General features: G+C 59.1%; 2 protein-coding genes across 8 annotated transcripts; both read left to right on the top strand.

The window, feature by feature from the left end:
* The first annotated feature begins 567 nt into the window (after positions 1-567).
* Positions 568-11,534, top strand: LAD1 (ladinin 1). 2 transcript variants are annotated; one of them, XM_048328043.1, is made up of 10 exons: positions 568-919; positions 4,007-4,147; positions 5,395-5,881; positions 6,295-6,435; positions 7,147-7,196; positions 7,990-8,062; positions 8,391-8,522; positions 8,850-8,939; positions 10,046-10,123; positions 10,443-11,534. In XM_048328043.1, exons 1-10 carry the CDS (start codon positions 882-884, stop codon positions 10,449-10,451), a joined length of 1,239 nt encoding a protein of 412 aa, XP_048184000.1. In that variant the 5' UTR covers positions 568-881; the 3' UTR covers positions 10,452-11,534. The 2 variants fall into 2 exon arrangements, with proteins under 2 accessions (XP_048184000.1, XP_048183999.1); XM_048328042.1 differs by having other exon boundaries at positions 569-919; positions 6,292-6,435.
* Positions 11,535-11,637: 103 nt separating this feature from the next.
* On the top strand, positions 11,638-23,229 carry TNNT2 (troponin T2, cardiac type). Of its 6 annotated transcripts, XM_048328047.1 has the most exons (18): positions 11,638-12,099; positions 14,349-14,396; positions 15,311-15,321; positions 15,438-15,455; positions 16,030-16,059; positions 16,794-16,850; positions 17,367-17,399; positions 17,878-17,913; positions 18,177-18,198; positions 19,107-19,167; positions 19,272-19,388; positions 20,000-20,077; positions 20,180-20,290; positions 20,666-20,775; positions 21,288-21,378; positions 21,771-21,811; positions 22,450-22,455; positions 23,017-23,229. In XM_048328047.1, exons 2-18 carry the CDS (start codon positions 14,359-14,361, stop codon positions 23,063-23,065), a joined length of 909 nt encoding a protein of 302 aa, XP_048184004.1. In that variant the 5' UTR covers positions 11,638-12,099; positions 14,349-14,358; the 3' UTR covers positions 23,066-23,229. The 6 variants fall into 6 exon arrangements, with proteins under 6 accessions (XP_048184004.1, XP_048184005.1, XP_048184001.1 ...); XM_048328048.1 differs by lacking the exon at positions 16,030-16,059; XM_048328044.1 differs by lacking the exon at positions 16,030-16,059 and having other exon boundaries at positions 16,722-16,850.
* Positions 23,230-26,581: the final 3,352 nt, after the last annotated feature.

Below are 26,581 nucleotides of genomic sequence, written 5' to 3'. Positions count from 1 at the left end.
GGCCCCCCATCCCCACTAAGACAACCCCCATTTCCCCACTGAAGGCAGTGCCCCCAGGGCTTCACACCTGCCCTTGGCAGGAGGGGCTGCCCTGTGGAAGGGTGGGGGTCTCGGGGCACATCCAGAGGCCGGGATGGGTTTGATGGGCTGGGTCCAGGCGTGGGATGAGCCTGGGCACACAGCTCCTCTCTGGCATAGGGCTTCAGCACACAAAAATTGGATCCCCCCATGCTCCAGCCCCCTCCCCTGAGACTCAGTGAGTGCTCACTGCTGCAGCAAAGCTCATAAGAATGGGGAGACCTTGACAGCTCCATCCAAGACATCTAGAAAGGGCTGGAAGGAGCAGGGGACCTTCCCAAGCTCTTTGGGAAGGGCTGGACTGCGCCCAGCCGGAGGTGTTTTAATGACTGTTTTGGATCCCCGGGAGCCAACCTCCTCCCACTCAGCCCGGGGTAATTCACCTCCTCCGCCAGGCTGCAGGAGTTGTTGACTGGTGGATTGTGGCTGGTAGAACAGGTTCTCAGCAGGGAGTTGTCTCCGAAACCTTGGGAGACGTGGATGGCTCGAGCCGCGGGTCCCGGCTCGGAGCCTGGCAGCGAGGAGGGCTCTGGTTTTGCGTGGCACTGCTGGGCAGGGCAGCTCTCGCCCCGCGCCGCTGGCTCACAAATCACAGCCCTGCCTGGGTCAGGTAGATAAGGAACCATGTGATGCAGCTGGTGGGGAGCGGGTGGTAGGCAGGGTAAAGGTGCACAGGGAAATAACCTTGCAGGGAGTTCCTCCCTCCCTTCTCGGGCAGCGCTGATCCCCGCGGCTCCCACGGCACCTTGGCCTGGATGCCTCCTCGGGTTCTGGGGGCTCTCTGAAACTCCCGGGAAGCAGGAATGTCCTTTAGCAGAAGGAACTGGTCCGATCTCTCCAGGTAAGTGCTGTGGATTAATGCTTAACCCTTTCCAGCGGCGCAGGGAGGGGTGAGGGTGGGCTGCTGGTGGCCGAAGGGGCTTTTGGGGAGCATGGGAAGAGGGGGCAGCTGCGCTGGGGGTGTTGTTTGTTGTTTGCAGAGGTGAATGACAGCCCCACGGAGAGCTCGGCGCTGCTGGAGTTTCTTGTGGCTGGGTAGGATTAGAGGCGTTTTTGTTTCTGCTGCCTGGGGAAGCTGAGCCCTGCACAGGAGAATTACCTGGATAAGCATTCTCGCCCCATGCTGGATACATTTTGGGTCTGTTTTGCCTTTTCTTTGGGGTACAGAGTGTCTGGGCTGTGCCTCCAGACTTGCTCTGGAGCTGGCTGGGGGCGTTTCCACTCCCCCCATGCCCATGCAGCCCCTGGGTTCGTGTCCTGCTCTGCCCTGCGGAGACCGCAGCCCATCCTGTGCTGAGCAAGCCCTGATTCAGCGGCAGTGACTGAGCAATCCCCGCAGCACCGCCAGCTCCGCTCCCTCGGCCTTCCCAAAGAGTGATTCAGAGCAGGGGAGGCTCCTGGGCATCCTGGGGTGGGTTAGGGGCTCGCACGAAGCTGGAGCAAAGAGGGATCAGCCCTGACCCACTGCAGACCCCAGGGCAGCCCCGGCTGTGCAGGAGCAGTGATGGAAACTCAAACACAGCCACGCTGTCCCATAAATCAGAGCAGGAATCCTGGTCCAAGTGGATGTGATGGCTCCGAGATTTAATTGCAAACCTCGGTACTGGGTGTAAAAAAGGGGAGTTCACAGAATCCCAGAATGGTTTGGGTGGGAAGAACCTTAAAGTTCATCTTGTTCCACCCCCTGCCATAGCAGGGACACCTTCCACTAGCGCAGGGTGCTCCAAGCCCCGTCCAGCCTGGCCTTGGACACTGCCAGGGCTGGGGCAGCCACAGCTGCTCTGGGCACCCTGTGCCAGGGCCTTCCTCCCCTCATTGTGAAAAACTTCCTTATTTTAATTGAGACCCCAGTGCTCTGAGGCCACCAGCTCTCAGCTGCCTCTGCCATGGATGGGACAGATCCAGAGGCCATTTCAGCCCTGTCCAGATCCATCTGCTCTGAGCCGTGGACTTACCCCAACACCAGCCCAGCTGGGTCCTGCACCCCCTGTGCTTCACAACCCCGGAAGGCATTTCCTGAGCTCTCCTGAGATGAGGCGGCACTGAAACAGCAGAAATGTCAGAAATCTCTGCACTAATCATTGACAGGGCAGGAAAGGACAAGGCAGGGGCACTTGCCAAACTTTTTTTACTCATCTCTTTGAGTTAAAAAAGGTAAGACAGCAAAAAATAAATCCCTCTTTGAAAAGAAGGGGGAAAGATTGGCAGAGCAAATCCATAGCCTGATGGGTGGATCACTTAATTACAAATAACGAGGAGCTGCCTGTGGGTAGTGCCAGGCTTTGTGCTGCCTCAGAAGAAGCCACGGTAATTCAAGGCAGGAAAATCCCATTTTCACTTCGAAGGAGCCTGTGATTGTATACACAAAGTGGTACCTGGTCGTCATGAGGATTTAGCCCAGCATTAGTGCTCTGTGCTGTCACTGCCTGAGGGACAGGAGTGCAGAGGCACCGGCATGTGTGTGTGTGTCCCCCCGGACAGCCGGGAAGCGGCCGGCTGGGACTGTGCTCGCAGGGATCGCTGCCCCGGTGCTGTGCGAGCACGGCCCTGCTGCCTCCCCACCCGGGGGTGCTCCCTGGGCACATCCCAGCCTTCGCCAGCCCCGTCTCTCCCGGTACCAGGCGTGCCATCGGAGACCGCCCGGAGCCCCCCAGCAGCGGGTCCGATTGCTGTTGGGGCTGTTGGGCTGCGGGGTCAGCGGGGGAGAAGCGGGACACTGCCCTGTCCTGTCCCCGGCCCTGAGCTCTCCGCCGGGCCCTGGCCTCCCTTCGCTCCCGTCGCGCTCCGCTGGCCCCGCCGTGCTCCCGCCTGCCCCGAGCAGGAAGAACAGAAGCCGCAAACACTCGCGGGGGGTAAAGCGGTTTAATTTATGACCGGCTGGGATTACTCAGTAACTCGCACCAGCCGCGAGTCCTCGCCGCCGCGCTCGCCGTAACGCGGCCCTACCCCCCTGACTTTCGCCAAAAGTCAAATTCATGGCAGAGCCTGAGCCTGGGTGCCGCTGGACGGAGCTGGGATGAGGTGCTGGGATGGACCCTGCGCAGGGAGGCTCTGCTGGGGTGCCGGGCGCTCCATGGCGTTCCCTGCAGTGTTTGTGACTGATTGAGGGCGTGTTGGGGGAGAGGAACCCGGCTCTGAAAAGCTCCATCCAGCCAATAAAATTGTTTTCCAAGACAGTTCATGCACCGGCACAGAGGGTGGGCAGGTTTGGCACAGTGGAGAAAGGGTGGCAGAGCTGGTGTTTTCCAGAGAACTTTTTATTCCTAGTGGCATATTAAAACAAAACAAAACCCAAACCCACTACATTTGGCTTGTGCAAAATAAAATGCTCAAAGATGATTCCAAACCTTGTCTTTTTGGCTCAGTCTGTGGTTATAAACAGTTCCCAGTCCAGGCACATGCAGGGAGGAAGAGGAGCCCTGCCAGCCCCATCCCCTGGCAGAGCCTCTCAGCAGTTGCCTCCAGCCTCTGATACTTCTGCATCCGAGGCTTTTTGCTCTATAAAAATTAAATTGCCATCATCACAGCTTATTTTTGGGCTAAAATCTTGTGCCATAGTGGTTACCCTTCTAGTTTGTGTGATAGCTCAAGGCTCCTGGTCTGGCTTAGTTACAGGTTCAATATCCTTCCCCAGGAAGGTTTGCTTAATATAGGGATTCCTTTGAAATGAGTGCTCCCTCCAGCAGGAGAAAATAGGAGTTGGGAAGTCAAGTGCTTGCTTTGGGAAGGGCCTGCATCAGCTGGGTGGAGTGAGAGCACTTTGGGACGCTTGGCTCATGCTGGCATTGCTCTCCTCCAGCAAGGTGACTTCTGTCAGCCCCTTGGCCTTGCCCAGGGTGTTGCAGTTCCTTTCTTGTCTGCCACAGGGGCTTCAGGGTCCCCGTGCAGGACACAGCCTCCCCATGTCCTGGTGTTTCCTCCCAAACAGCCTGGCCAGGCAGAGGACCCTGGAGGATGAGGAAGAGCAGCAAAGAGAGCGCCGGCGAAGGCACCGGAACCTGCTGTCCTCCACATCCACGGATGAGGAACCTGCCAGCCCTGTCAAAGACACCAGCCCGGCTTCCAGCAGGTCTGTGGGGTCTGGCTGGCATTGGCCTCGCTCCTGACCCTGAGCCCTTGCAGCTGCTGCTGTGGAGGGTGGGAATCGCTCCTGACGGTGGGAAGAGCTGAGCTCCAATGACCTTTGGGAGGAGGGATGGGCTCCCCAGGAGGAGCACGGGGGGATGGCTCGGGGGGCTGTCCATGGCACAGGAGCAGGAGTGCTGGGGGAGGGCTGGTGCCAGGGCAGAGCTCAGGTGGGTGCTGGCCACGCCCAGGTGGGATCTGCAGCAGGTAAGGGGTGCCCAGCTCTGCAGGGCAGGAGAGCAGAGCAGGCAGAGCCTGGCTGGCTGTGCTGCCCCTCTGAACCTCACAGTGACGCTGTGGGACCTTGGCTGAAGTGGGGATGTGACTCAAGGGCTTTCCAGTGGTGCTTCCAAAGTTCCTGGCTGCAGGGAGCTGGGATTTGGAGGTGCTCTGGGACCGGCTGCCCTTACACAACCTGACCCACTCTCTAAATTGATCCTGGAAGTGTCCAGTATTTAAATGGTTTGTGTCCACAGTAAGACTCCCACTCCAGATGTGTTTCTGTGTTTCAGACAGGATGGAGTTAGGATGCTTGGGTTGGATATGGGGGCTGGACATGACTAAAATGAACCAGGTGGGAAGGACAAGTCCGTGTTCCCTGGTGCTGACACAGGCTGGCCATGTGGTGATTGCAATTCAGGGGGAGGGCAAACGTTATCCCACCTCCTTCCCAATCCTGGGAGTGTGCAGACACAGCCTGCCCCTTCCCAGACCTTGTGCCTGTTTGCCTGGGGGAAGGAGCGGAAACAGCTTTTCACGGGTCATGTTGGGACTGTGGGTGGAGCTGCCAGAGCGGATTGACTTCCAACTGACACTTCCCATTTAAAGATGGTGGGAAGAGTCACAGCCACACTTCTTATCCAGCAGCAGACCCAGCACGCTGCCCTGAGCCTGGATCTCCTTGGCACAGCACTTGGTGGGTGCTGGTGTCCTGGGACAAGGATGCGGAAATGCTTCATCTCTACGACAAAAAGGAAAAAAAAGACTTTTAATCCAAACTTTTTCTCAGACAGCTGAGCTGGGGTCATGGGGATGAGTGTGGCTGCAAGCCCTGGTCTGCAGGGAGGACTCCAGGATGTTGGTGGGATTTTTATGTCCCTCCCCAGAGCCTTTTGCCTCACTTGCAGCATGAAATCCGCCCCTCTAGCCCCAGATGCTGAGGTTGTCATCCCATGTTGTCCCTGTTCCTAGACCTCCATCCCTGGTGAAGCCGCAGTCTCCGGAGGATGGGGAGGAGAGAAAGCTCCCGGAGGTGCTGAAGACACAAGAAGGGAGAAGGACAAGGTGCCTCCCGCCCACGTCCGAAAAGCTGAGGCAGGAGAAGGAGCAGAAGGAGCCAGGGGGGGCAGAAAACTGCCTGGAGGCAGGGCCACAGCCCCGTGGGAGGCAGGAGAGCAGCCGGGCTGCAGAGCGGGGTCAGGAGGCGGCCAAGGGCAGAGGGGACCCGCCAGGGGACAAGAACCTGGAGCCAGCCTCCGAGAGGAAGGTGGTGGTGAGGGCACAGCTCCAGGACAAAGACCAAGGAGTGTGGACTCCTCAGGGGGAGCAGAGGAAGGAGGCGAAGGAGCCGCCAGAGGTGGGGAGCTGCCGGCTCCGGGAGGTGAAGATCCTCACCAGGGTGGGAAACCGCAGCACAGAGGAGAAAACCTCGGCAGTGAGCTCATCTCCGGAGCAGCAGGTGAGCAGGAATGGATGGGGCACCAGGCCTTGGGGGGAGAGGTCCTGGGTGCCGGGAGGACCAGAGAGAGGGACAGCCCAAAAGTACTAGGAGGGAAATGGGACCTGAAGGATTTTGGGGAAGGTTTTTCTGAGAGCTGCAAACCTCAGAGAGGGTCCCACAACCTCCTTCCCCTCCCTGGCCTGTGCTGTCCTGATCACCTCTCCAGCAAGCCCCTCTGATTGCCATCATGGTGACACTGAAGAGCTGTTTGGGACTCTGTATGTCCAACTGAGACAGGAAAGGTTCGGAGGATTTTGATCTCAAACTCCCGCCTCAAACCCAGTTCCCGCCCTGACTGCTCAGCTCCTGCACCTCAGTCTTCTCTGCAGGCTCTGCGGGGATGCATCTGATACCTCCTTTTTCCTCAGCAGCCATCCAGGAACCCCTCAAAGCAGGTAATCCAGCTGTCCCTGCCCCGAGATGAACCTGCAGAAAAGCCAGACCCTTCTCCAACTCACGTCACCTTCAGCAGCTCCATCCGACGGACCAGCCCAAGAACCGTCTCCTTTCGGGTAAGAGCTAAAGCAGGTGGGGAAAGAATTCCAGTGGAGGATGGGGGGAAGGAACAATTGCTTTGGCCTCTGGATTATGTGGGCAGAGCCTGTTCCCAGAAGTGTGTTCAAAATTTACCCTTGGTCTGGGCACTGCAGTTCTGCTTCCCTCTTCCCCCTGTTTTCCGTCTCTGTGTCTGACCGAAGGTGTGTGAGGATGAACACGTTCAGTTCATACACCTTGTGCTGGCCAAGAGAAAACTCATGGGAAATGATGAGAGAACAGGGAGCTCATTGTCCTCAGAATTTCCAGAGCCACAGGAATTACCATCCACCTTCCAGCCTTTCCAGTCTTATCTGAAAGCACAGGATAAAAATAACATCCATCCTCCCTCTCATCCCATGTTACAGTCTGAGAATATATTCCATTTCAAAACAGATCTCTGGAATAAAGTGATTGGAGAGGCTGGGAAAACCAAGAACTGTCGAGATCCTCCCTGCTGTGAATCAGGGCTGACTGGTTATGCTTGATTGACTTCCATGAGGCTTTATTGGGAATAAAACTGTTATCACCGTAAAGTGTCTTTAGTCTGGGGAGCTTTGAGATATGAGATAAGCTCTGGTGTGGGTGCAAATGGAGCTTTCCTGGGGGAGATCAGTGAGATAGTGTCTCCCATGCTTATCTTGGATAACCACAGTTCACTGCAGGATCTCCTCTCCTTGTGTTTCCAGATCATCTCCAGGAAGCAGAAAGAAGAGAGCCAAAGCCCTCTCACCAGGAGGTCAGCACCTCTCATCATGTTGCTTTGGTCCTGCTGGGCAGGAATAGCCTTCCTTTGTTTTCCAAGGGAGGAGGAGGTGATGGGGCCTGACAGGCCTGGCACAGATCTGCACAGATCTGCTGGACATTGGTCCCTGGGGTGCTGGGCTGGTCGGGCAGCGATGCTTGGCAGAGGACAGGACAATGTCCAACATGCAGCTTGCATCCAAATGAGATCCTGGAATCACAGAACAGTTTGGGTTCCAAGGGACCCTAAAGATTTCATTCCAACCCCTGCCACAGGCAGGAACATCCTCCACTCTCCCAGGTTGCTCCAATATCCCCCAGCAAGCCCCCACTGTCTCCTGAGTCATGTAGTTCCATGTTGGTGCTTGTGTCTGCACAGGTGCAGCACCATGACGGGGTTCATCCATGGGGACATCAAAACGGGTCCATGAGCAACCTGACCTGGCTTTGGTGACCAGACCAAGGGATCCTCCATACCCCCATGGGCAGGTGCATGCTGTAGGCAGGGCCATGCTGACATTGGGGGCGATGCAGTTCAGAGCTGGCAGAGCTGAACCCAGGGCAGGCCAAGATATTTCAGTGTTCAGTATGGCCCTGGAAAGGTGGTGACACCCAGAGATCTCAGTCCCCAGCAGGGAATGAACTGCTTGGTTCACCAGGCACATAGATGCAGGAGTGCCTGGGTGGGACGGGGCCTTCTCCTGCCAAGTGCAGCCCCCCAGGACCATGGGCTGAGTCCCAGGAGATCCTGAGGGGGCTGGTTTCAACTCTTCCTTCTCCTTCACCAGTGCGAGTCTGAGGATCCCAGGCAGCAACAGCACCATTGGGGAGAAGCTGGAAAAGTACAACTCGGCTGTGCAGGTACCAAAGGCCCTTAGCAGAGCCAGGCTGGGGTGGGAGGGACATGTAGGGAGATGGGGAGGGGAGGAACTGAGCTGCACCAAATACCAGAGCTGGTGGGGATGGAGGAGATGGTGCCAGGCAGGAAAAGGGATTGGCCTCAGGGTTTTAGGAGCAGGGACCCTTGGAGGGAGTCTGGGGATGCTGCGTGGTGCACTGGGGGAAGCAGTGCTGCTGATGGGCGGGGGGAGCATACCCCAAGGGGCTCAGGGTGTGACCCAGAAGCTGGACTTTGCTTTTCACTCCTCGGGGTGCAGCACAGCCCTGCTGATTCCCCTCTCTCTCCCAGCGCTCGGAGGGGGTGAAATCCTCCGTGCCAGTCCAGAAGAGTCGCCTGCTCTCCTCGGAGGGGGTGGCGAGCAAACGCAACTTCTTCGAGGGAAGCGCTCCCAGCAAGGTGGAGCCCGCGGCTCCCAGGAAGGTGAGGCAGGAGCTGCGCTGGGCCAGGGCCTCCCAGCAGGTCCTGGGCTGGGGCAGGCACTGGCTTCGGGGAAAACCTTCCCCTCTGCGGATACCAGGCTCAGAGCTGGGTGCCAGGGCTGGGTTTGGACACAGGAACTGCCCCGGCGCTGTGTGGGCTCCTGCCGAGAGCTGGAATTTGAGGAGCTGGGATGGAGCCAACGTGTGGGCTGGGCTCTGCGTGTTGCAGCTCCGCTCAGTCTCTCCGTGCCCTGGGGACTGGGCTGGGTTACATTCGTGCAGGGGGAGAGCTACTGCTGTAACCCTGGTGTCCCTGTCTGTGCCACAGGACAACCTGAAGATCCCGGGATCGGTGACATCCCGCATTAATCTGTGGATCAGCCGAGCTCAGGAGCCTGTCAAGGAGGAAAACAGCAAGGTACCAGCTTGTGTCAACCTCAAGTGAGAGCCCTGAGACCAGGCAGTCTCACAGGACATGGTGCTGCACCTGGGGGTGGGGTTGAAGGGTGGATGAACCCTTGGCTGAGCCTATTGAAGGGTTTGAGAGCAGTTTAGCCGGGTTTGGAGGTCTCAGAGCTGCAGGGCCACCATGATGAGATATCAAGGCTCTACTTGTTGCTGTGTCCTGACTGTGAGCCCAAAATTCCTAAGACACATGATTTATGCCTTGGTGGGGTGAGGAGGGAGCAGGAGCAAGCTGGGTGCATATCCCAGGACATGCGGGGGTGCCTGAGCCTGCCACCCCAGCCTGATCCCATCTCTGCCATCCCACCACCTCTGTCTGGATGAGCAGCTCTGCCTGGAGACCAATGGGAGAGGAGCTGTGTGCTCGGTCCTTCGGGTCTGAGGGGCTTGGAGACCTGTGTGTGCTTGGAGAGGTCCTGGTGCATGAGGGGTCTGGTGTCATCTGCACCTCAAAAATAGGGGGTCTTGTGGCTGTGGGTGCAAAGTGCCCAGCTAAGGGGACTCAGAGGTCATGACTTGGCCATGGTGGCTACTTGCTGGACGTGCAGGAGAGGGACAGGAGAGCCTTTGGCCCCAGGGTGGTTTGGTGTTGTTGGAAAGGAGGGGCTCAGCAGGTCCTGCGCGGGTCTCACTGCTCACAGCAGGGAGGGCTTTGGCCACTGCTCCTGGCAGAGCCTCCTGCAGCCACCTGGGCCAGGAGGTGCAGCTCCAGCCCAGCCCTGCAGCCAGGGAAGGTGGGTCCAGGCTGGGCTGGGAGATCAGCACTGCCCAGATGTGTCTGTGCCAGGCAGCTGTGCCAGCAAAGGGTTTGCTCCTGGGGTCCCTCCTGGGGAAAGCCTGCAGCTCCTTGATCAGTTTCCCTTTAGCAGCACCTGATCCACTGCTGTGCCTGGAGCTGCACTTGGCCTTGAGGGCCTCCCAGGTGCAGGATCCCTAAGCTGGCTGGTTTTACCAGGACAATGTGTGCTTCAAGGTGTGGATAAAGTCAGGCCAAGGCAACACTGCACACAATGCATGGGGAAAACCTTCTCCTGTCACTTGTGACTCTCCTGCTTGCAGGAAATCCGGAGAATCAACAGCGTGGCAAAGCGAGATGTCTGGATAAAGCAGCCTGGAGACACCTCTGGAGACACCAAGGTAGCTATGGAGCTGCTCTGAAACCTGGTGCATCCTCTGAGGCACGGGCAGAGCCAGGACATGGGGGGAGAGGGGATGTGGGGGTCATCAGGACCCCGTGACTTGGGGGAGTCAGCAGGAGGGGACAACTGAAGGCATCTGTAAGGGAGAGAAGGACTCTGCTCTGGGAGGAGAAGGGAAGTGGCCTGTGATGGGATTTAGGGGATGCCTGCCTGCCCCATGCCCTGCTGGGGACAGCCACAGTCCTGGTTAAAGCAGCTGCCTCTGGGGGGGTTGCAGCCTCAGGCACAGCCTCAGTGGTTCCCACTTTCTTTTCCAGTTGCAATAATACCAGCTGTGCTGTCAGACCATGTGGGAAAAACTGGTTTGCTCCGAAGATCAAAGCCAGCCCTACCCAACCGTCCAGCAGCCACTGCCACGAGTCCCCTGTGCCACACGTGACCTGGGTGCAGCCCAGGTCATGGGGTCCTCTGCTTGTGGGATGGGAAGGAAGAAGCCTGGAAGAGTCTCCCTGTGCCCCCAATCCCCACTCACTGCCTGTCTGGGGGTGTCCAGGCCTGCAGGCTCCCTGCAGATGCTGAAGGCAAACTCCTGCCTTGTTTGCCCACCACATTTTGCTGTTCTGTTCCTGTTTGCTGTCCTCTGCCTGTGCTCCGGAACTGCCCTGGCAAAGGGGATCCCCCACACGGCTCCCTGGCAGCTGGAAGATGTCAGTGGGGCAAGAACCTGCCTGGCCAAGGGAGTTCCAGCTGCACATCCATGGACCACGTCCGTCCCTGCTGCCTGGGGCAGGTGGGGCAGGCGGGTGTCACCCCCCTGCCAGGCTGTCACTGCCAGAGTGACCTGACCAAAGGCCAATGTTTGTGAAGTCACACAAGTGCTCGGAGATGTCTCATGGGAGAAGGCGGGACTTGGCCCTGGTGTTCCCTCCACACGCAGCTGAACCAGAGACTTGTCCTTGTCCCTGCCATCCCCTGCCCCTACAAGCAGTGACCCTTCACTCAGTCATCCAGGGAGGGTGGGCTGGCCATGGCCATGGCCCTGTTCTGGGGCTTTCATGGAGCTGAGTGCCCAGTGCTGGGCCCCATTTCCCTCTTGCCTTTCCTCCTGAGCCCTTTGCTGTGCAGCCCCTGATCCTGCATTCCCGGGGCTGCTGAGCCCACCCAGCAGGGATGGGGGATGCTCTCTTGAGGCCTTCAGGGTGGCTCTAGTGTGCCATGGGCAAAGGGCTCAAGTCCTCCTATTGGGGCCATTCTTTGGTTTGGGTTGTGCCTTGACCAACCACTGCAGTGACAAATCTGGTGTGGGAATCTGCTGCTGCCCCTGGAGCTGATCCTTCTTCTTGGGCTTGGGAAAGGACTTGGGTTTCTCTGTGCTTTTTTTTCTAGTAAAAGTTGCTCTTTCTAAGACACTCCTGGTCACCCTACTGCTGGGCTGGGACTGGAAACTGTTCCCTTCCCTTCTCCCGACAAGGGGAAAATAGGGAAAAACCCGAACCAAATGTGTCCTGGGGGGTTAAAAACAGACTCTTCCCTCCTCGCTGCAGCATCCCGAGCTCAGAGCAGCGGCTGAGGGAGCCGGGTGGGAGCTGCCGGGCAGGGTCTGCTCCTGCACTGCTGACAGCGCTGCCTTATCAGCGTCCCGGCCCGGTGACAGCTGGGCTGGCTTGTGTCAGCCCCTCGGGCACTCACGTATCTCGGTCCGGAGGGTTTAAAATAGCAAATCTCTGAGGCCGCACAATAGCTTGGGCTTATATGGGCTCTTGGGGGGGAAGGGGGAGCGGCGGAGGGGGCCAGGGCCGCGGCTGCCGAAATAGCAGCTCACAAGTGTTGCATTCCTCGCTGGGCGCCGGGCACATTCCTGCGGCGCTGCCCGCCCCGGGGTGGGCGCTGGAGCCCCCTTAAAGCCTCCTGCCCCAAAGAGCCTTTCCCAGACCCCGCCGGCTCCCCCGCGCTCCCCGGCATCACCGCGCACAGGTACGGCTGGGCCGCGCCCGCCCCTCCGGGGTGGGATGCGCTGGGTCCAGACCCGGCAGGGCTCAGGGCTCAGGGGCTTCCCCGGCCGCGCTCGCTGAGTGTTTTATGCCATGGAGGCATTGCCACGCATAAAGCATCAGCACCCTCTCCAGCGGGCTGTATTTGCAATTTGTCTTTCGAACCACCTCGATGAGTGCCCAGGTGGCTCAGATGGATTTTGGCTGCCCTGGTTTGGGGGAATCTCCCAGGTCCCCGTGCCCTGTGTCTCTGCAGGGGACAGCAGGGATGTGATGCCCACGGCCAGCCTGGCCCTGGCTCTCTGGCAGCCCAGGGGGTGGGTTAGGGATGGGATGCTCCTGTGCCTGGTCTGACCCTGCCAAGCAGGACTGGAGCAGGGACATGACCCGTTCCTGGAGCAAACGGTGGGAAAGGAGAGCTCCATGTCTGCCTGGAGGAGAGCAGAGACTGAGAACTGTGGAGGATTAACTCAGCCCCAGAGCTGTGAGCAGCCAGCCCTGAGCTAAAGGAGAGGGGGATTTCAAGGAGTGTGAGGAATATCTGGACTGTTTAATACACAGCAAATTCTGGGAGATTTTCTGTTGTCAGTGCAATGTTTTCTCTTTAGCTCTATTACATCTGTTGGGTTCTCCTAATTCTACCAAATCAAGATTTCCGAGCTTTAATGGAAAGGTTTATGTGTTTCTGTGCAGAGGATGCATAAATACTTCCTCGAGCCACTTTTTCTCTTGTGTACCCTCTTAACAGTCTCAGATTTGTTGCTGTTCCCTCAGCTCTGTGGGATCCAGCAGTGTCTGAGGGAGGAGGGCGATGGGGAAGGAAGAGGCTTTCATGCTGTCGGGAGCGGGGACCCTCCTCTCCCGTGTCATGAGTTGATGATGTGGAGCCTTGGGTGCTCAGAGGCCACACAAATGATTTGGCCAAACTCGAGGCATCAGGACCATGCTGAGCCTGGGGGAAGAGTGAGAACTGATTTTTGTGAGGAAGCAGAGATCCCAGGGATGGTGCTGGAGGGGGTGCTTGGAGCCATTACAGGAAAGGGAACAGTGATGGCAGGAGCAGGCAGTGACCCTGAGGCAGAGGGGGCCGAGTTCTGACTTTATTTGTCTCCAAAAAACACCGTGTGAGTCAGAGTGAGATTAGAACCCTCTCGAGGCGTTGTTATGCTGAGGTTCTCCTCCTGGAATGCCCCTTTCCCATGCCTGAGCATTCCAACCCTGGATCCAGCATCTTGAATAAGCACTCCTGAGGCCTGTCCTACCCATCCTGGGTAATAAATGCTCAACAGATGTAGCCAGGAGCAGTTGTTCCCAGACTCTGGGCAGCAGGAGCAGGGAAGCCTTGCTGCTCTAGGAACAGGTGGTTCAGCACATGGAAGTTATTTCCAGAGCTGCCTTGCGTCGTCCTGTGGCATCTCAGCCCTGCTGAGGGCTGGCACGAGCAGGGGACAGGGCTGGGCTGGGCTTGGGGCTGGGGCTCTGGGCTGCTCCAGGATGCCTGGGGATGGGGCTGGTGGGTGCAGATCTCACACTGCAGTGCTGGGTGAAGGTCAGATGCGGGGAGATGATGAGCGAAGTCCTCCTGAGCACAGCTGGGAGGGAGACAGATGTGCTGGGAAGATGAAAGGCTGTTTCTGGAGAGGTTTTAGCCCTAAAACCAGGGCTAAATTACTAAACCAGGTTGTAATTGTTCCTTTCAGCTAATAGGGGAGAAATGCTTCTGCTGAGCCCAGGCTGTCCCTTTCCCAGCAGTTCTGCACTTGGAGGGCTGGGCTGGCAGGCTTTGCTGAGCTCTTGTGCTGTGCTTGGTGCAGGGCTGTAAATCTGAGAGAAGGGGTCGTCCCTGAGCTAAGAATAGTCAGGAAGCAAAACAAGCTGCAATGGGGTGATTTTCCTGCCCCTGAGCAAACACAGCCCTCAGAGGGCTGGGCCAGGGAGGCTGAGTGCCGTGGACATGGCTCCTGACAGAGTTATCAGTGGGACAGGAGTCTGTGTCCGATCTCCTGCCTCCTGTTTGGGGCAAGCTGTGATCCTGGGACGGGAGGGGGGCGGGAGCCTTATCTCTGCTGAGATAACGCTGTCACGGCCTGGCTGGGGACAGCTGGAAGCTCCAAGTGCTTTGGAGAGAGGCAGCATCTCTGTGCCCCTGTCCTGGTGCTGAGGGACAGGCTGTGCTGGCCCTTATCTCGCTTCTAACCCTCACTTTTTCCAATCTGCCTCCAACTCTGCCAGAGAACCAGGGATGTCAGACACGGAGGAGGTCACCGAGGAGTACGAGCAGTAAGTGGGGTGGTTTTAACCCTTTCCTCTCCCCCTATTCCCACTTTCCCACTGCAGCATTGCTTGGAAGTGCTCTCGTTGTTAGCCCAGCACCCACCATGGACCCCCCCCCGCCTGTGCCCCTCTGCCTTGGCAGTGCCCGACCCCCGCAGTGGGAATTTGTGTTGGGAGCTGTGTCCCCACCCATGGGCGGGACAAGGATGGTTCCTGTGTTAAAAATGCTGCAGTCTTAATCCGTGAGACAGAGATGGGAAAACCTGAGGCCACCAGTGTGTTGCTGATGGGGTCCTGCTGCCACATCCAGAGCATCACTCTCCAAGGCCCAGATTTGAGAGCAGCTTCTGCTGATGGAGGCTGCTGGGCCAGGAGGCACATCCTGGAGAGATGGGGTTGGGGTTATAGGGGTGAGTCTGAACACAGCTCCCACTTCTCCTCCCCCAGCAGAGAAAGGGGACCTGAGTCCTCTGGTGTTTCAGTGCCACGCCAGACACATGTGTGTCACCAGTCTGTCCCCTGGGCACACCTGGGACAGGCTGTGCATCTCCCCCATGGTCAGGGAAGGACTTGGGGGCAAAGGTGGCATGTGAGATGCCCATTTCTGGGATTACAGGCCAAGGTCACTCATCTTCTCATGCTGCAAACTGGTGGGGTGCCCTGACCGCTGTCAAAGTGTCAGTCCAGACCTTCGGCCCCTGCTCTCCACAGCCTGCAGGGTGACCTGGGCCTTGTCCCTGTCCCCACTGCCACCTGGCAGACACCCACCCAGCAGCTGCCCAGCAGTCCTGGCCCTGTGCTGTGAGAAAGGGGAGCCAGCCTTGAGGAAATCCCAAATTCTCCTTGGCATCACTGATGGACACGTGGGCCCCGTTCCAGCAACTCGGTGTGACTCTGTAAATTCCTGTTGTGCTTTGCAGGGAGCAGGAAGGTAAGAGGACATGGAGCACCTGCAGCTGCCCTGAGGCCAAAAACTGATCAGAGCAACTCCAATAACCTGAGGCTTCTTTCCCTTCTCTCTGTCCATGCCCTGTGTGCTCTGTGAAGAGGAGTGCGTGGAGGAAGGTAGGAGTTGCACCTGCAAGGACCAAGAGCCAAGTGTTGGGGCTTCAGTGTTCTTCTGGGGGATTTGGGGGTTGGCTCCTGGGCTGCAATGGGCAAATCATGTCCAGGAAAGGCAGATGTGACCATGTTTGAGATGTCTGCACCTGAAACATCAGTAGGACCAAAACCAGTCTGAATTTTCTCAGGATCTCTTTTGTCAGTGATCCCTTGACTCAAACCAGGGCTGGCAATGCTGGACATGGGTGTTGGCAGAGGTGTGATCCCAATATCCCAACGGGAGCTGGAGCCTCTGCTGAACGTGTGACAGTCTGCCCAAACTCAGACTACCTGCCTCAGCCCCATGGAGACACAACCCTGGCACGGGCTGGGCTGGGCTGGACTGGGGAGCTGGGTTGGGCTGGGCTGAGCCTCTGGCTGCTCCCGGGCACTGCCAGGCAAAACACCCTGAGTGTAAAAGCGAAGGGAGGTGCAGGGGGCAGCCCCTGCAGTGCTCGAGTGCTCACCTCACGCATGCCAAAACTCTGTGGCACCCAACTAATCCCTGTGCTTATTCCTTCCGTCCTCCCTGGCTCAGAAGAGGAAGAATGGATAGAGGAAGATGACGGTAGTTATTGCACCTTTCATTATTTCCTCTCTCTGCTCTTGGGAAAAGCTGTGGGTCGATGTGTTCTGCCTCTCCCTGGTTGGGGAATGGTTTTCTTTCATTCTTCCACTTCTCTCTCTTCTTCCTGCACTCCACCCATGCCCTGCTGTGCTGTGTGTCCATCCTCTGTCTGTGCCTTGTCTCTTATATCTGCCAGCCATGGTTTGCTGTCTTTGCTGTCTTTTTTTTCTTCCTTTCTGTCTGGCTGTGGCACCTGCAGTGTCCCCAGGGCCCGCGGGCACAGCATCACCCTGGCTCCAGTGGAGGAATCCTGTGGGGACACTGCTCCCTCCAGTGGAAAAAGGCTCCAGCAGTGTCACAGACGCGATCGGGAAGGTGCCGAAGGCGCGTCCTCAGCCACTCGTGGAGCTCACTGCTAGAGCAGAGCAATAGAAATCCCTCCTCCCTTCCTGGGGTGTGAGGGAATGGCAGCGTGAGAGGGGGTGAGGGACAAGCCAGGAGGTAGCGATAAACCCTTTAATTTCACTAATTTGAGGGGGCTTTTCCCTGACGAGCACAGAGCAGCCCTTGGGTGAGGTTAGAGAGGAGCCCTTTGCTTCCCGAGCCGCTGTTTCTTTCCCGTGGCTGCGGCTCCCCGGGTCTCTCTTGGCTCCGTGCCGCAGTTATCCCAAAGCAGGAGCCGCAGGGAGCCGGGGAACGGCGCTGCCGGACTCACCCTGCGCCTTATCCCGCAGGCCAGGAAGAGCAGGTAGAGGAGGCGGAGGAGGAGAGTGAAGAAACCAAGGCAGAAGGTGAGTGGAGGCTGAGCCAGGGAGCTCCCGTGGCTTGGCAGGGCCATGCTCTGCTCCAGGTGGGGGCTGGCACGTCCGGCGTGGCTGTGACAGGGGCACATCAGCACAGAGGGGCAGCTGTCCCCCAGACCTGCTGTCCAGTAAGGGGCTGTCGAACTGAGATGCCCTTCCCTGCTCTGCCTGGGCCCTACAAGCGTGAGGATGCAGTGTTTGCTGCTGGTGGCTGCGTCCAGCCCTCTGAAATAATGCCAGAAAGGGGCCAAGGCTGTTTCACCAAGGGGATTTCCAGAGGTGGGATTGAGCTCTGATGTGTCTGATCATCCAAAGAGCACTGGATTTCATGAGGTGGCTTTGGGGCATAGGGGTGGCCTGGTGTGTGACTGTGCTGTCACTGCTGCTGGAGCAGGCTCAGATCCCAGCTGTGACCCCCGGTCAGGGTGCTGGGACCCCTCTGTGCTGGGGGATGTGGCTGCCCTCACCCAGGGGTGCTCATGATCTCCCATTGCTTTTAAACAGAACAAGAAGATGAAACGAATGCAGCAGGAGAAGGTAAAGCGGGAGCGGAGGAGAGATGGGTTTGGCCATTCCAGTCCCGATCCCAGTCCCTGAGGCACTGGGCCCTTGGAATGGGGTTTTGGTGCTGAATTCATTTGCTGCCGAAGGGATGATCTGTGGAAAATGGGGCAGAGCTGCCCTGGCCACATCCCCCAACAGGACAAGAGTGGTGGATTTGTGCTGCCTCGGGCAGAAATTCACCCAAAATACAGCAGGAGAGGGCAGCACTGCTGCTTCTCCAGCCTGAGCTCCTGCAAAACTTGTCTGGATTCCTCCTGGAGAGGACGTGGAGCTGTCTGGGCCCCCCTGTGAGTGAGGGATGTCCCTCAGGGGCCTGCTCTCCCCGTCCATCCTGCAGGGATGCAGCTGGGGTTTGCAGTGGCGACAAGCATGGGGCAGAGGGGGACAGCTACCCCACAGTGTCCCTGGGCAGGACTGGCCACGGGGACACAAAGCTTCCTGTTTTGCACAGGTGGAGAGGGAGACCGAGAGCAGGAGCCTGGGGAAGGTGAAGTATCACCATTGCTCCTTCTGCCTGATTGTGGGTACCAGGGGCTGCTCTGCCCAGCCAGCAGCACCAGCTGTGCCTCAGGCACAGCGTGTCCTCTGGCACAGGGCTGGCACCTCACTGCTGGGGAATGATTCCCGTGAAGCCCCTGCTGCTGGGAGAGAGGGAGGGCTCGGCTCAGGGCGGGGGTTGGGTCAAGGTGTGACAGGAAACCCCTCGGTGACACTGACCTTGTCTTTCTGTCCTGCTCCTGGGACCTGCAGGTGAATCGAAGCCAAAGCCCAAGTAAGTGTGGCAGGGTTTTCCCTGGGGCAAGGTCTGAGCTGTGCCGGGGCAGAGGCTCCGTGTGACAGAGCCTGGCCCGTAAAGGGCAGGGCACAGGGAGCCTCCAGAGCATGGAAACAGGGTGGGACTGGGACATGGAGAGAAAAAGGGAGAGAAACAGACAGGGAAACATGGAGTGTGAAGGGAATGAGGTCTTTAGGCACTTCTGAAGCATTTTGTATGCTCCTTGGGAGAAGCTCAGCTGCCCTGTGACCCTGCAGGTGACAGAAATGTGTGAGTGTGTGCGAGTGTGTGTGTGCATCCCAGCCTGGGGTACAGAGTCCTGGCTGTGGCTGGCATGAGGCACACGTTTCCAGGAGTCCCAGCATTCCAGGGACAGAGCCTGAGGGAGCAGGACTGGGAACCATTGCCAGAAGCCTGGGGGGTCCTCCTGGGCCCCTGGGATGCTGCAGTGTGGGAGGCAGATCTGCCCTCAGCCATCATCCCTGCATCCCTTTGTGTCCCTGCTGAGCTTCTCCTGCCCTCCCTCGAGCCCTGGAGGATGAGAGGGTCCAGCTCCCTGTGCCAGGTCACACACGGCTCCTTGGTGCCCTTTGTGGGGAGCAGTGGGGCAGCTGCCAGCTCAGGGGGCCTGGCAAAGGGCCCTGGCCACATTGTCTGCAGCTTGCAGAGTTATTCCAGCCATGTGGGCACCTTGGAGTGTTTCCCAGGAATGCCACAGGTCTTCCTCTGTGGCTGCCCAGCTGGCACCTCCAGCAGGATGCACTGCACTCCCTATCCTCCAGCTGTGCCCACTCTGCATCCCTGGGGACTGCAGGGCTCAGACGGGAGGCTGGGATGGGTGAGAGGCACATTCTGTCCCAGGTCTGCTGCAGCCCCATCGTGCTCCAGCTCCCCTTCCATTGCAGGGTCTTCATGCCCAACCTGGTGCCTCCCAAAATCCCAGATGGCGAGAGACTGGATTTTGACGTGAGTTGTGCCCCAGTTCCCACCCCTGAGGGTGATGCCCTCCTGCCGCTCCCCCTCAGTGTCTGGCAGCTCCTGGAGGCTCGGGCTCTTTGTGTCTGGTGCAGGACATTCACCGCAAGCGCATGGAGAAGGACCTGAACGAGCTGCAGGCCCTTATTGAAGCCCACTTTGAGAGCAGGAAGAAGGAGGAAGAGGAGCTCCTGTCCCTCAAGGACAGGATTGTACGTGTTCAGCCTTCCCCTCTCTGGCCATTGCCACCCTGTCCCTGTGGGCACACAGCCACTGTCCCTTCCCCACTGTCCTGGCAGACCTGGGACATCCCTGTCCCTACAGGACAGAGCCTGAGGGTTGAGCCAGATTTTGTACCCCAGTGCCTGGGAACCATAGAATTCCCTGAGCTCGGAGGGACCCACAGGATCATCCAGTCCAACCCCTGGCCCTGCACAGACACCCCAACAATCCCACCCTGGGCATCCCTGGCAGCAGTGTCCAAACGCTCCTGGAGCTCTGGCAGCTTCGGGGCTGTCCCCATTCCCTGGGGAGCCTGGGCAGTGCCCCAGCACCCTCTGGGGGAAGAACCTTTCCCTGAGATCCAGCCAAATCTCCCCTGGCACAGCTCCACCCATTCCCTCTCTGTCCCCGGTCACTGGGATGCCCCTGGTGTGGCTGCTGTGGTGCTGCGGTGCCTGATGCGGATGCACCTCTCTCTGGGATCACTGTCCCCAGGCTCCCTTGGGGCTCTCAGGGCTCTTGGGGTCAGGGATCTGTCCCTTGGAACAGAGAGGATGCAGATTCCCTGCGGTGTCCAAGCCAAGATCCCCTCCCTGTGCAGGAGCAGCGGCGAGCGGAGCGGGCAGAGCAGCAGCGGATCCGCAGCGAGCGGGAGAAGGAGCGCCAGGCCCGCATGGCCGTGAGTGTCCTCTGGAATGGGGCTTGGAATGGGCTTGGGGAGTCTGGGGACGCGAGCTGTGTGTCCATCTGTCCACTGCTGACCGGCTTCTGACCCTGGCAGGAAGAAAGAGCTCGCAAGGAGGAAGAGGAGGCGCGAAAGAGGGCAGAGGAGGAGGCGCGGAAGAAGAAGGCATTCTCCAACATGCTGCACTTCGGGGGTTACATGCAGAAGGTGGGACCCCTCCCAAGGGGGCTGTGATGGAGCCACTGCTGCTCCTGGGAAGGGTTCATCCATGTGACACTGTGGGGTTTCCAGGCAGGAGAGGGCAGGGAACTGCTCTTGGGTCAGGGGTTACAGGGCCAAAGGGAGCTCAGAGCTGCCCTGAGCTCAGCTCTGCACATGTGCAGTTCCAGTCTTGCCTCAGGGACAGGGACGGGGATGGAGACAAGGACAAGGTGTCTTGTCCACTATTGCCAAAATGTCCTCAAGGACCTCACGTGCTTCTTGAGTTCCAAAAGCTGAGGGTGTTGGGTGCAGAACTGGGGATGGAGGAGAGCAAAGGCTGGGCAGACTTCCTTCTCTCCAGTGGACTGATGGTTTCCTCAGTCAGAGAAAAAGGGGGGGAAGAAGCAAACGGAGCGGGAAAAGAAGAAGAAGATCCTCGGTGAGCGACGGAAGCCCCTGAACATCGACCACCTCAGCGAGGACAAGCTGAGGTGAGCATGGGCTGCAGGAGGGATGGCCAGGGCAGACGCTCTGTGCTGGGTCCCAGCTCCTGGGCAGGATCCCGGGTGGGGGACGGCTCCCTGGGGCTTCCAGCCGAGGGGGATGGCACAGCTGGAGATGGGCTGTGACACCCCACGGGGGACGCGGGCGCCGAGGCTGTGCAGGGCCACCGCGGCCGGGCTGCGGCTGATGGCACCAGCCATGAGAGGGAGCCAGGGTCACACGGGTGGGACAGGTGTGTCCTGAGGGAGCCACGCTCACACATGGGACAGGTGTGTCCCGAGGGTCACACGGGTAGGACGTGTGTCCCCATCTGTACTGACCTCCCCCGTGGCTCTGGTCCCCAGATTCACTGCCTGGGTAACACATCCCTGCTTGGGAGCCTCCAGAGCCCCATCGCAGGGGGCAGGTGAGGGGTTGGCATCAGTGCCCCATCCCTGCACTGAGCTCCCTGGGAGCCACGGCCCTTCCCTGCCCCGTCCCCAGCTGGCTCTTCCTGCAGGGACAAGGCCAGGGAGCTGTGGCAGAACGTCCATGACCTGGAGGCTGAGAAATTTGACCTGCAGGAGAAGTTCAAGCGGCAGAAATATGAGGTGAGCCCCGGGGCCTCTGTGATTTGTCCACCCTCTGTGTTCCTGGCTGCTCCTTCAGCTCCCCAGCCAGGAGATGAGCTGGGGTGTCCAAGCGATCTCCCAGCTCGTGGGTACGTGTACCTGGCACCACCACAGGGAGCACACATCACAGGCCAGGCGGGGATGGGGCCCTGAGCAACCTGGACAGTGGAAGGTGTCCCTGCCCATGGCGGGGGGTGGAATGAGATGGGCTTGAAGGTCCCTTCCAACCCCAACCATCCTGAGATTCTGGGATTCTAAACCCCACAGAAAAACTGCTGGGGAAAAGAGAGCAGTGATGCATCTTCACCCAGCCCTTGTCCCCAGCCTGGGGCACCTTGCCAGACTTCACCACCCACCATTTTTTCTTGCAGATCAACGTCCTTCGAAACCGCATCAGTGACCACCAGAAAGTGTAAGTGGCTGCACATCCCTCCTCGACATCTTCTGTCCTTCCAGCTCCTGCTCCCCAGTTCCCTCCCTATGGATCTCCCTTGCTAAGCCACCTCCTCTCCTTCCCCCTCCTGCCTCTGGTCTTGCTGGTGCCTCGCGTTCCTGGACCTGCAGGTCTGTCCCAGGAACCTCAGTCCCTGCCCTTCTGCTCCTCCATGGCCTCCCCCTCCCCAGAGACCCCAGCTGGGGATGGACCCTGGGGAGACCCCACCTCTGCTCTGTGTCCTGTGGGGTCCTTCCAGTCTCCAGCCACCCCATCCCTGCAGGGGCTTTGCCCAGCATCTCAGGAAGGTGCTGGAGATCCCAGCTTGTCTAGCAGGGGAAATCCCATGGGCTGTGGGATTTGTGCAGGCCCACAAGGCCAGGGGAGCCTGTCCCCGTGCCCATGTTCCCTGCATGTGGCTGGGGAACCCTTCATAAGAGGGTGGAGGAGGGTGTTTAACCCCTCCTCCCAGGAGCACCCTGGTGCTTTCACATCCCCATCCCACCCCCCCTCATATGGGAGGTGCTCAGCCCACCCCATGTGTCAGGGGCAACATCTCCCACCCGCTCACACCAAGTTTCTCTTCTCTCCTGCCCCACCACGGCCTGATCCTGCAGCAAAGGGTGAGTACAGGCATTTCTGAGGCCTGTGTGTGTCCCCCTGCATGTGTGCTGCAGGGACACTGGGACCCCAGGGCAGCAGCAGGGCTCAGGGACGAGGCAATCCCAAGGACTGGCACCCAGAAATGCCCTTCACTGCCCACCCAAACCTTCTCCTCCTTCTCCTCTGTGCTGCCCTGTGCCCAAGCAGTGCCTGCTCCCCCTGGGCTGGTTCAAGGGAGTGATGTGGTGGGTCCCAAAGGATCCTGCAGCTGCTTTTATCCCTCTGCAGCCACAGATGCAACTTGTCAATTCTTCTCTGAACGATTTTTGGGGGGGGATAAACATGGGAAGGAAATGGTGGGTCCTTAGAATCGCCTGGCAACTGCATGAGCTTGTTTCCAGAGAGTCCCAAGACACTTTGACTCAGGTCCCAAGGTTTTACCTGGGGCCAGTGAAGACCCTCGGCCCCCAGGGCAGTGCACATCCAACAGGAAAAGGCTGCAGGACCACTGACAGCACCCACCTCATCCTCCGTGTGGTCACTGATGCCTTTTGGCACGTGCTTTTCCTCTTCCCTTGCAGGTCCAAGGGCGCCCGTGGGAAGACCATGGTGGGCAGCCGATGGAAGTAGAAGCTCAGGGGGAGAGGAGGCCGCACCCCAGGAGCTGCAGCGGCTGCACAGAGCCCTGGCTGCGGGAACGGAGGCTCTGGGGGGCAGCTCAGGCTTCCTGAGCTTCCCATCTCCACCCCCCAGTGGTGTTGTGTCTGTAAATAAAGAGGTGGTGAGGGGGTGCAGGTGTGGTGTCCATGCTGAGGCTCTGATCCCAGAGGGCACAGCACAGGCTCAGCACAGCTCACCGAGTTGCCCACCTGCTCCCCGGGCTCTGAGAGGTCACAGCAACCACGCAGGACCCCCTGAGTAACTGTCCCTGTGCCTCCCAGCATCATCTCAGCTGCAGTCCTTGGCTGGTTTGGTGATAGACCTCAGTGGTCTGAGTTGCTTTTCCTGCTGCACTTTGGGGCAATCCTCATCATGGCCACTTCAGTTCTGATTTTGCTGTACCAGAGCTCCCCTTGCTCCTCTCTGGTCAGAGCTGGCCCTGGGGGACACCATGGACAGGGGCACTGCTTCCAGGCCTCTTGGCCCACGGAGTAGTCACTAACTCACCTTCCAGGCCATTTCCATTCCTGTTTCCATTCTGAGCAGCCGTGTTTGCCTCCTCTGCATGTTACTGAAGGCATGCAATGAAGCCTGGAGATAAAGCCACGTGGAGAGGCCACTTCTCTGTGCTTTAGGGGCAGATCTCTTCCATCGGGCTGGGGATCTGCAGCACGTCACATGTGTGCTGTCCCTGGGGACAATCAGCTGCAGACCCCCCAGTGTTCCTGGTGGATCTGGACCTGGATCTGGACTGGCAGCCAGCCCAAGGCACCAGAGGTCCTGGAGGGCTGTTATACTGCCCTGGATAAACAGCATCTGTGAAGCCTTTCCCAGAGCACTGGGGAAAGGAGGATGCACAGGGTGGTGGATCTTGTTCCTTGGCGAGATGTTTTGTGTCCCCCCTTGCTGGGGCTGCCTGTCCTCCCCTCCCTGCCTGGTGATGTGGGGGTGTCCTGCAGGTTTCTGCCTTGTGCTCCTGTTGGATGAGGATTTGTTTTCCCTACTTCAACACACACCACCAGGTTTTGGGGAATAAGGCTCTGGGAAGCTCAGAATCAGTGAGGCACAAGTGGAGGACAACCAGCTCCCCACCACCTACCTCCTCAAAACCGAGGTGTGGAGGGCAAAGGGTAGAGCTGGGTAGGGTGGCAGAGCTGGGACATGAAATATCCAGAGGGTGGCTGAGCGATGGTCCAGCAAGTGACATTCCCACCCTGCCTGATTGATGCATGGCAACAGGAGACAGGAGCGCTCGGGGCACTCAGCTGTGTCTGCCTTGGAAAAAAATAACCCCTTTTGCAGGTTCTGAGGGTCCACTGTCCCAGCTTTTCCGGCAGGCGGAGGCAGGGCCGTGCCGGTGCCCGGTGCCGCAGAGCAACCCCGCAGCCGCTCTGCCCGTCCCTGGGGCTGGCAGCGCCCAGGGCGGGGGTACCCGGGCACTCCCTGCTTCCCACAGCGCTGCCTGTCCCGGCAGCTCCCGGCCCCGCTCCCGGCCCCGCTCCAGCCCGAATCCCTGCGCCGGGCCCGAAACCGCCCGGCACCTCCCTCCGTGTGCCCGCTGCGCGCTGGCACCGCCGGGCTCCGCAGCTGAGTCAGCGCCCGGCCCGGCCCGGCCCGGCCCTGGCCCCCGCCCATCGCAGCCCGGGCATTCCCACTCCCTGCGCGCTGCTGCCGTGCTCGGGAACGGCAGAGTGGCAGCAGGATGCTGCAATCCTCTGGGACACGGCAGAGCAGCCTGGGGTGCTCACTGGGGTGTCCCTGGGTGCTGGGAACATCCCGGGTGTTGCACGGGCTGTGGGGTGGTTGCAGTGGTTCAGGAGATTGTGTCGAGGTTGGCTGGAGCATGGCACGAGTTCTGTGCTGGTGCTGGGGAGCAGCTCTGCCCCGGACCCCTCTCCAGGGGCTGCAGCTCCTCCCGAGGGGCAGCTCCAATCTCTGCTCTCTGTGAGCAGGGACAGGACCCATGGAAGGGGCTGGAGCTGTGCCAGGGGAGGGTCAGGCTGGAGATCAGGGAAAGGTTCTTCCCCCAGAGGGTGCTGGGCACTGCCCAGGCTCCCCAGGGAATGAATGGGCACAGCCCCGAGGCTGCCAGAGCTCCAGGAGCGTTTGGCCAAGGCTCTCCGGGTGCACAGGGTGGGATTGTTGGGGTGTCTGTGCAGGGCCAGGGGTTGGACTGGATGATCCTTGTGGGCCCCTTCCAGCTCAGGACATTCCAAGATTCTGTGGTGTGCAGCTGTCCCCGCCTGCCAATGGAGCACGAGGTGCAGATGGGTGAGTCTGGGATAGCCCAACGGAGCAGGGAATGTCCCCACTGCTGAGCCCAGAGTGAGGGACCCCAGGAGCAGCTTGGGGAGGGTCGTGCAGGGTGTTCACAGCCTTGAAGTGCTTTATTGTGGAGATCTGAGCAACCTGGTCTGTGGAAGGTGTCCCTGCCGAGGCAGGGGGTGGAACGGGATGAGTTCTAAGATCCCTTGCAAACCCAACCCATTCCGTGGTTCAGTGATTCCATGTCTGCAGTGCTCTGGTGTCCTCCAGCTCTGCTGTGTGGTCTCACTGTCCCCATGGGCAGCAGCACCTCTGGCTGCCAGATCAAGGCACTGCCTCTGGTGTAAGGAGTAGGGAGCTCTGCCCTTCCCTAGCAGGGCACAGTCCCAGGAGCTGTGAGGTGAAACTTTCCCTGACAGGCTGCAGAGGAGTGGCATCTCTGCCATGGGACACGGACATAGGGATTCATGGAATTCCCTGCATTGGAGGGGACCCACAAGGATCGTTGAGTCCGGCTCCAGCTCCATCCTGTGGTCCTTTGAGGAGCAGCCCCTTGTGCAGCGCCTCTCTGGAGCACAGCTCACAGGAACAGTGCATGCTCAAGGAGTTCTGGAGTCTCAGCCCGAGCACCGGGGTCAGGCTGTGTCCCACAGGGTCTGAGCAGTGCAGGCTGCCGGGAGCTCTGGGCTCCTCAGTGCAGACACTGGCAGGAGCTGCGGTATGCTGCGTGCTGGTGGCTGCATGCAAGGCTTGTGTGGCACAGGAGGGCTGTGCCCTCCCCAGGGTGGTGCCCATGTCCTGGCAGGAGCTCAAAGCTCCAGAGGCTGCTGCCAGCCCAGGGTACAAATCCTCCTCCGCAGTGTCCACCACAGGAGTCCCAGCACTGCTGAGGAGCCCAGCCTGCAGCAGACTTGTGCCAGGGCTCACAAACCTGCAGCTCGTGGTCTGTTGATGCATTCCCACACCAGGGTGCTCCCCAGCGTCCCACTGTCCCCATGGGGTGGAATGGATGTGAGGGAGGATGTATTTGGTATTGAAAAGGTGATGAGAAATCCTGGGGCGATGTTTCAGGCCATACTTGTGCTACAGCAGCGCTGGGAGTGAGGCAGCCTTGTGCTCTTCTCTGCCTCAAGATCAAGAGCAAAGCCACGGTGAAATATTGCAGAGCCTGGTGCTGCCACTGCATCCACACACAGCAACTGCCTGCTCGTGCCTTTGGCC

The sequence above is a fragment of the Corvus hawaiiensis genome, chromosome 24, assembly GCF_020740725.1.
Source record: "Corvus hawaiiensis isolate bCorHaw1 chromosome 24, bCorHaw1.pri.cur, whole genome shotgun sequence".
In the NCBI taxonomy this organism is placed as follows: Eukaryota; Metazoa; Chordata; class Aves; order Passeriformes; family Corvidae; genus Corvus; species Corvus hawaiiensis.
This window is presented reverse-complemented; position numbering and strand designations above follow the sequence as displayed.

Bases quoted from the DNA above. Each gene is read 5' to 3' on its own strand.
- LAD1 (XM_048328042.1), top strand. From the start codon at position 882: ATGTCCTTTAGCAGAAGGAACTGGTCCGATCTCTCCAG. The intron at 920-4,006 runs GTAAGTGCTGTG...CCTCCCAAACAG, and splicing joins AACTGGTCCGATCTCTCCAG to CCTGGCCAGGCAGAGGACCC. The intron at 7,197-7,989 runs GTCAGCACCTCT...CTCCTTCACCAG, and splicing joins CAAAGCCCTCTCACCAGGAG to TGCGAGTCTGAGGATCCCAG.
- TNNT2 (XM_048328044.1), top strand. From the start codon at position 14,359: ATGTCAGACACGGAGGAGGTCACCGAGGAGTACGAGCA. The intron at 20,776-21,287 runs GTGAGCATGGGC...CTCTTCCTGCAG, and splicing joins CTCAGCGAGGACAAGCTGAG to GGACAAGGCCAGGGAGCTGT. The intron at 21,379-21,770 runs GTGAGCCCCGGG...TTTTTCTTGCAG, and splicing joins TCAAGCGGCAGAAATATGAG to ATCAACGTCCTTCGAAACCG.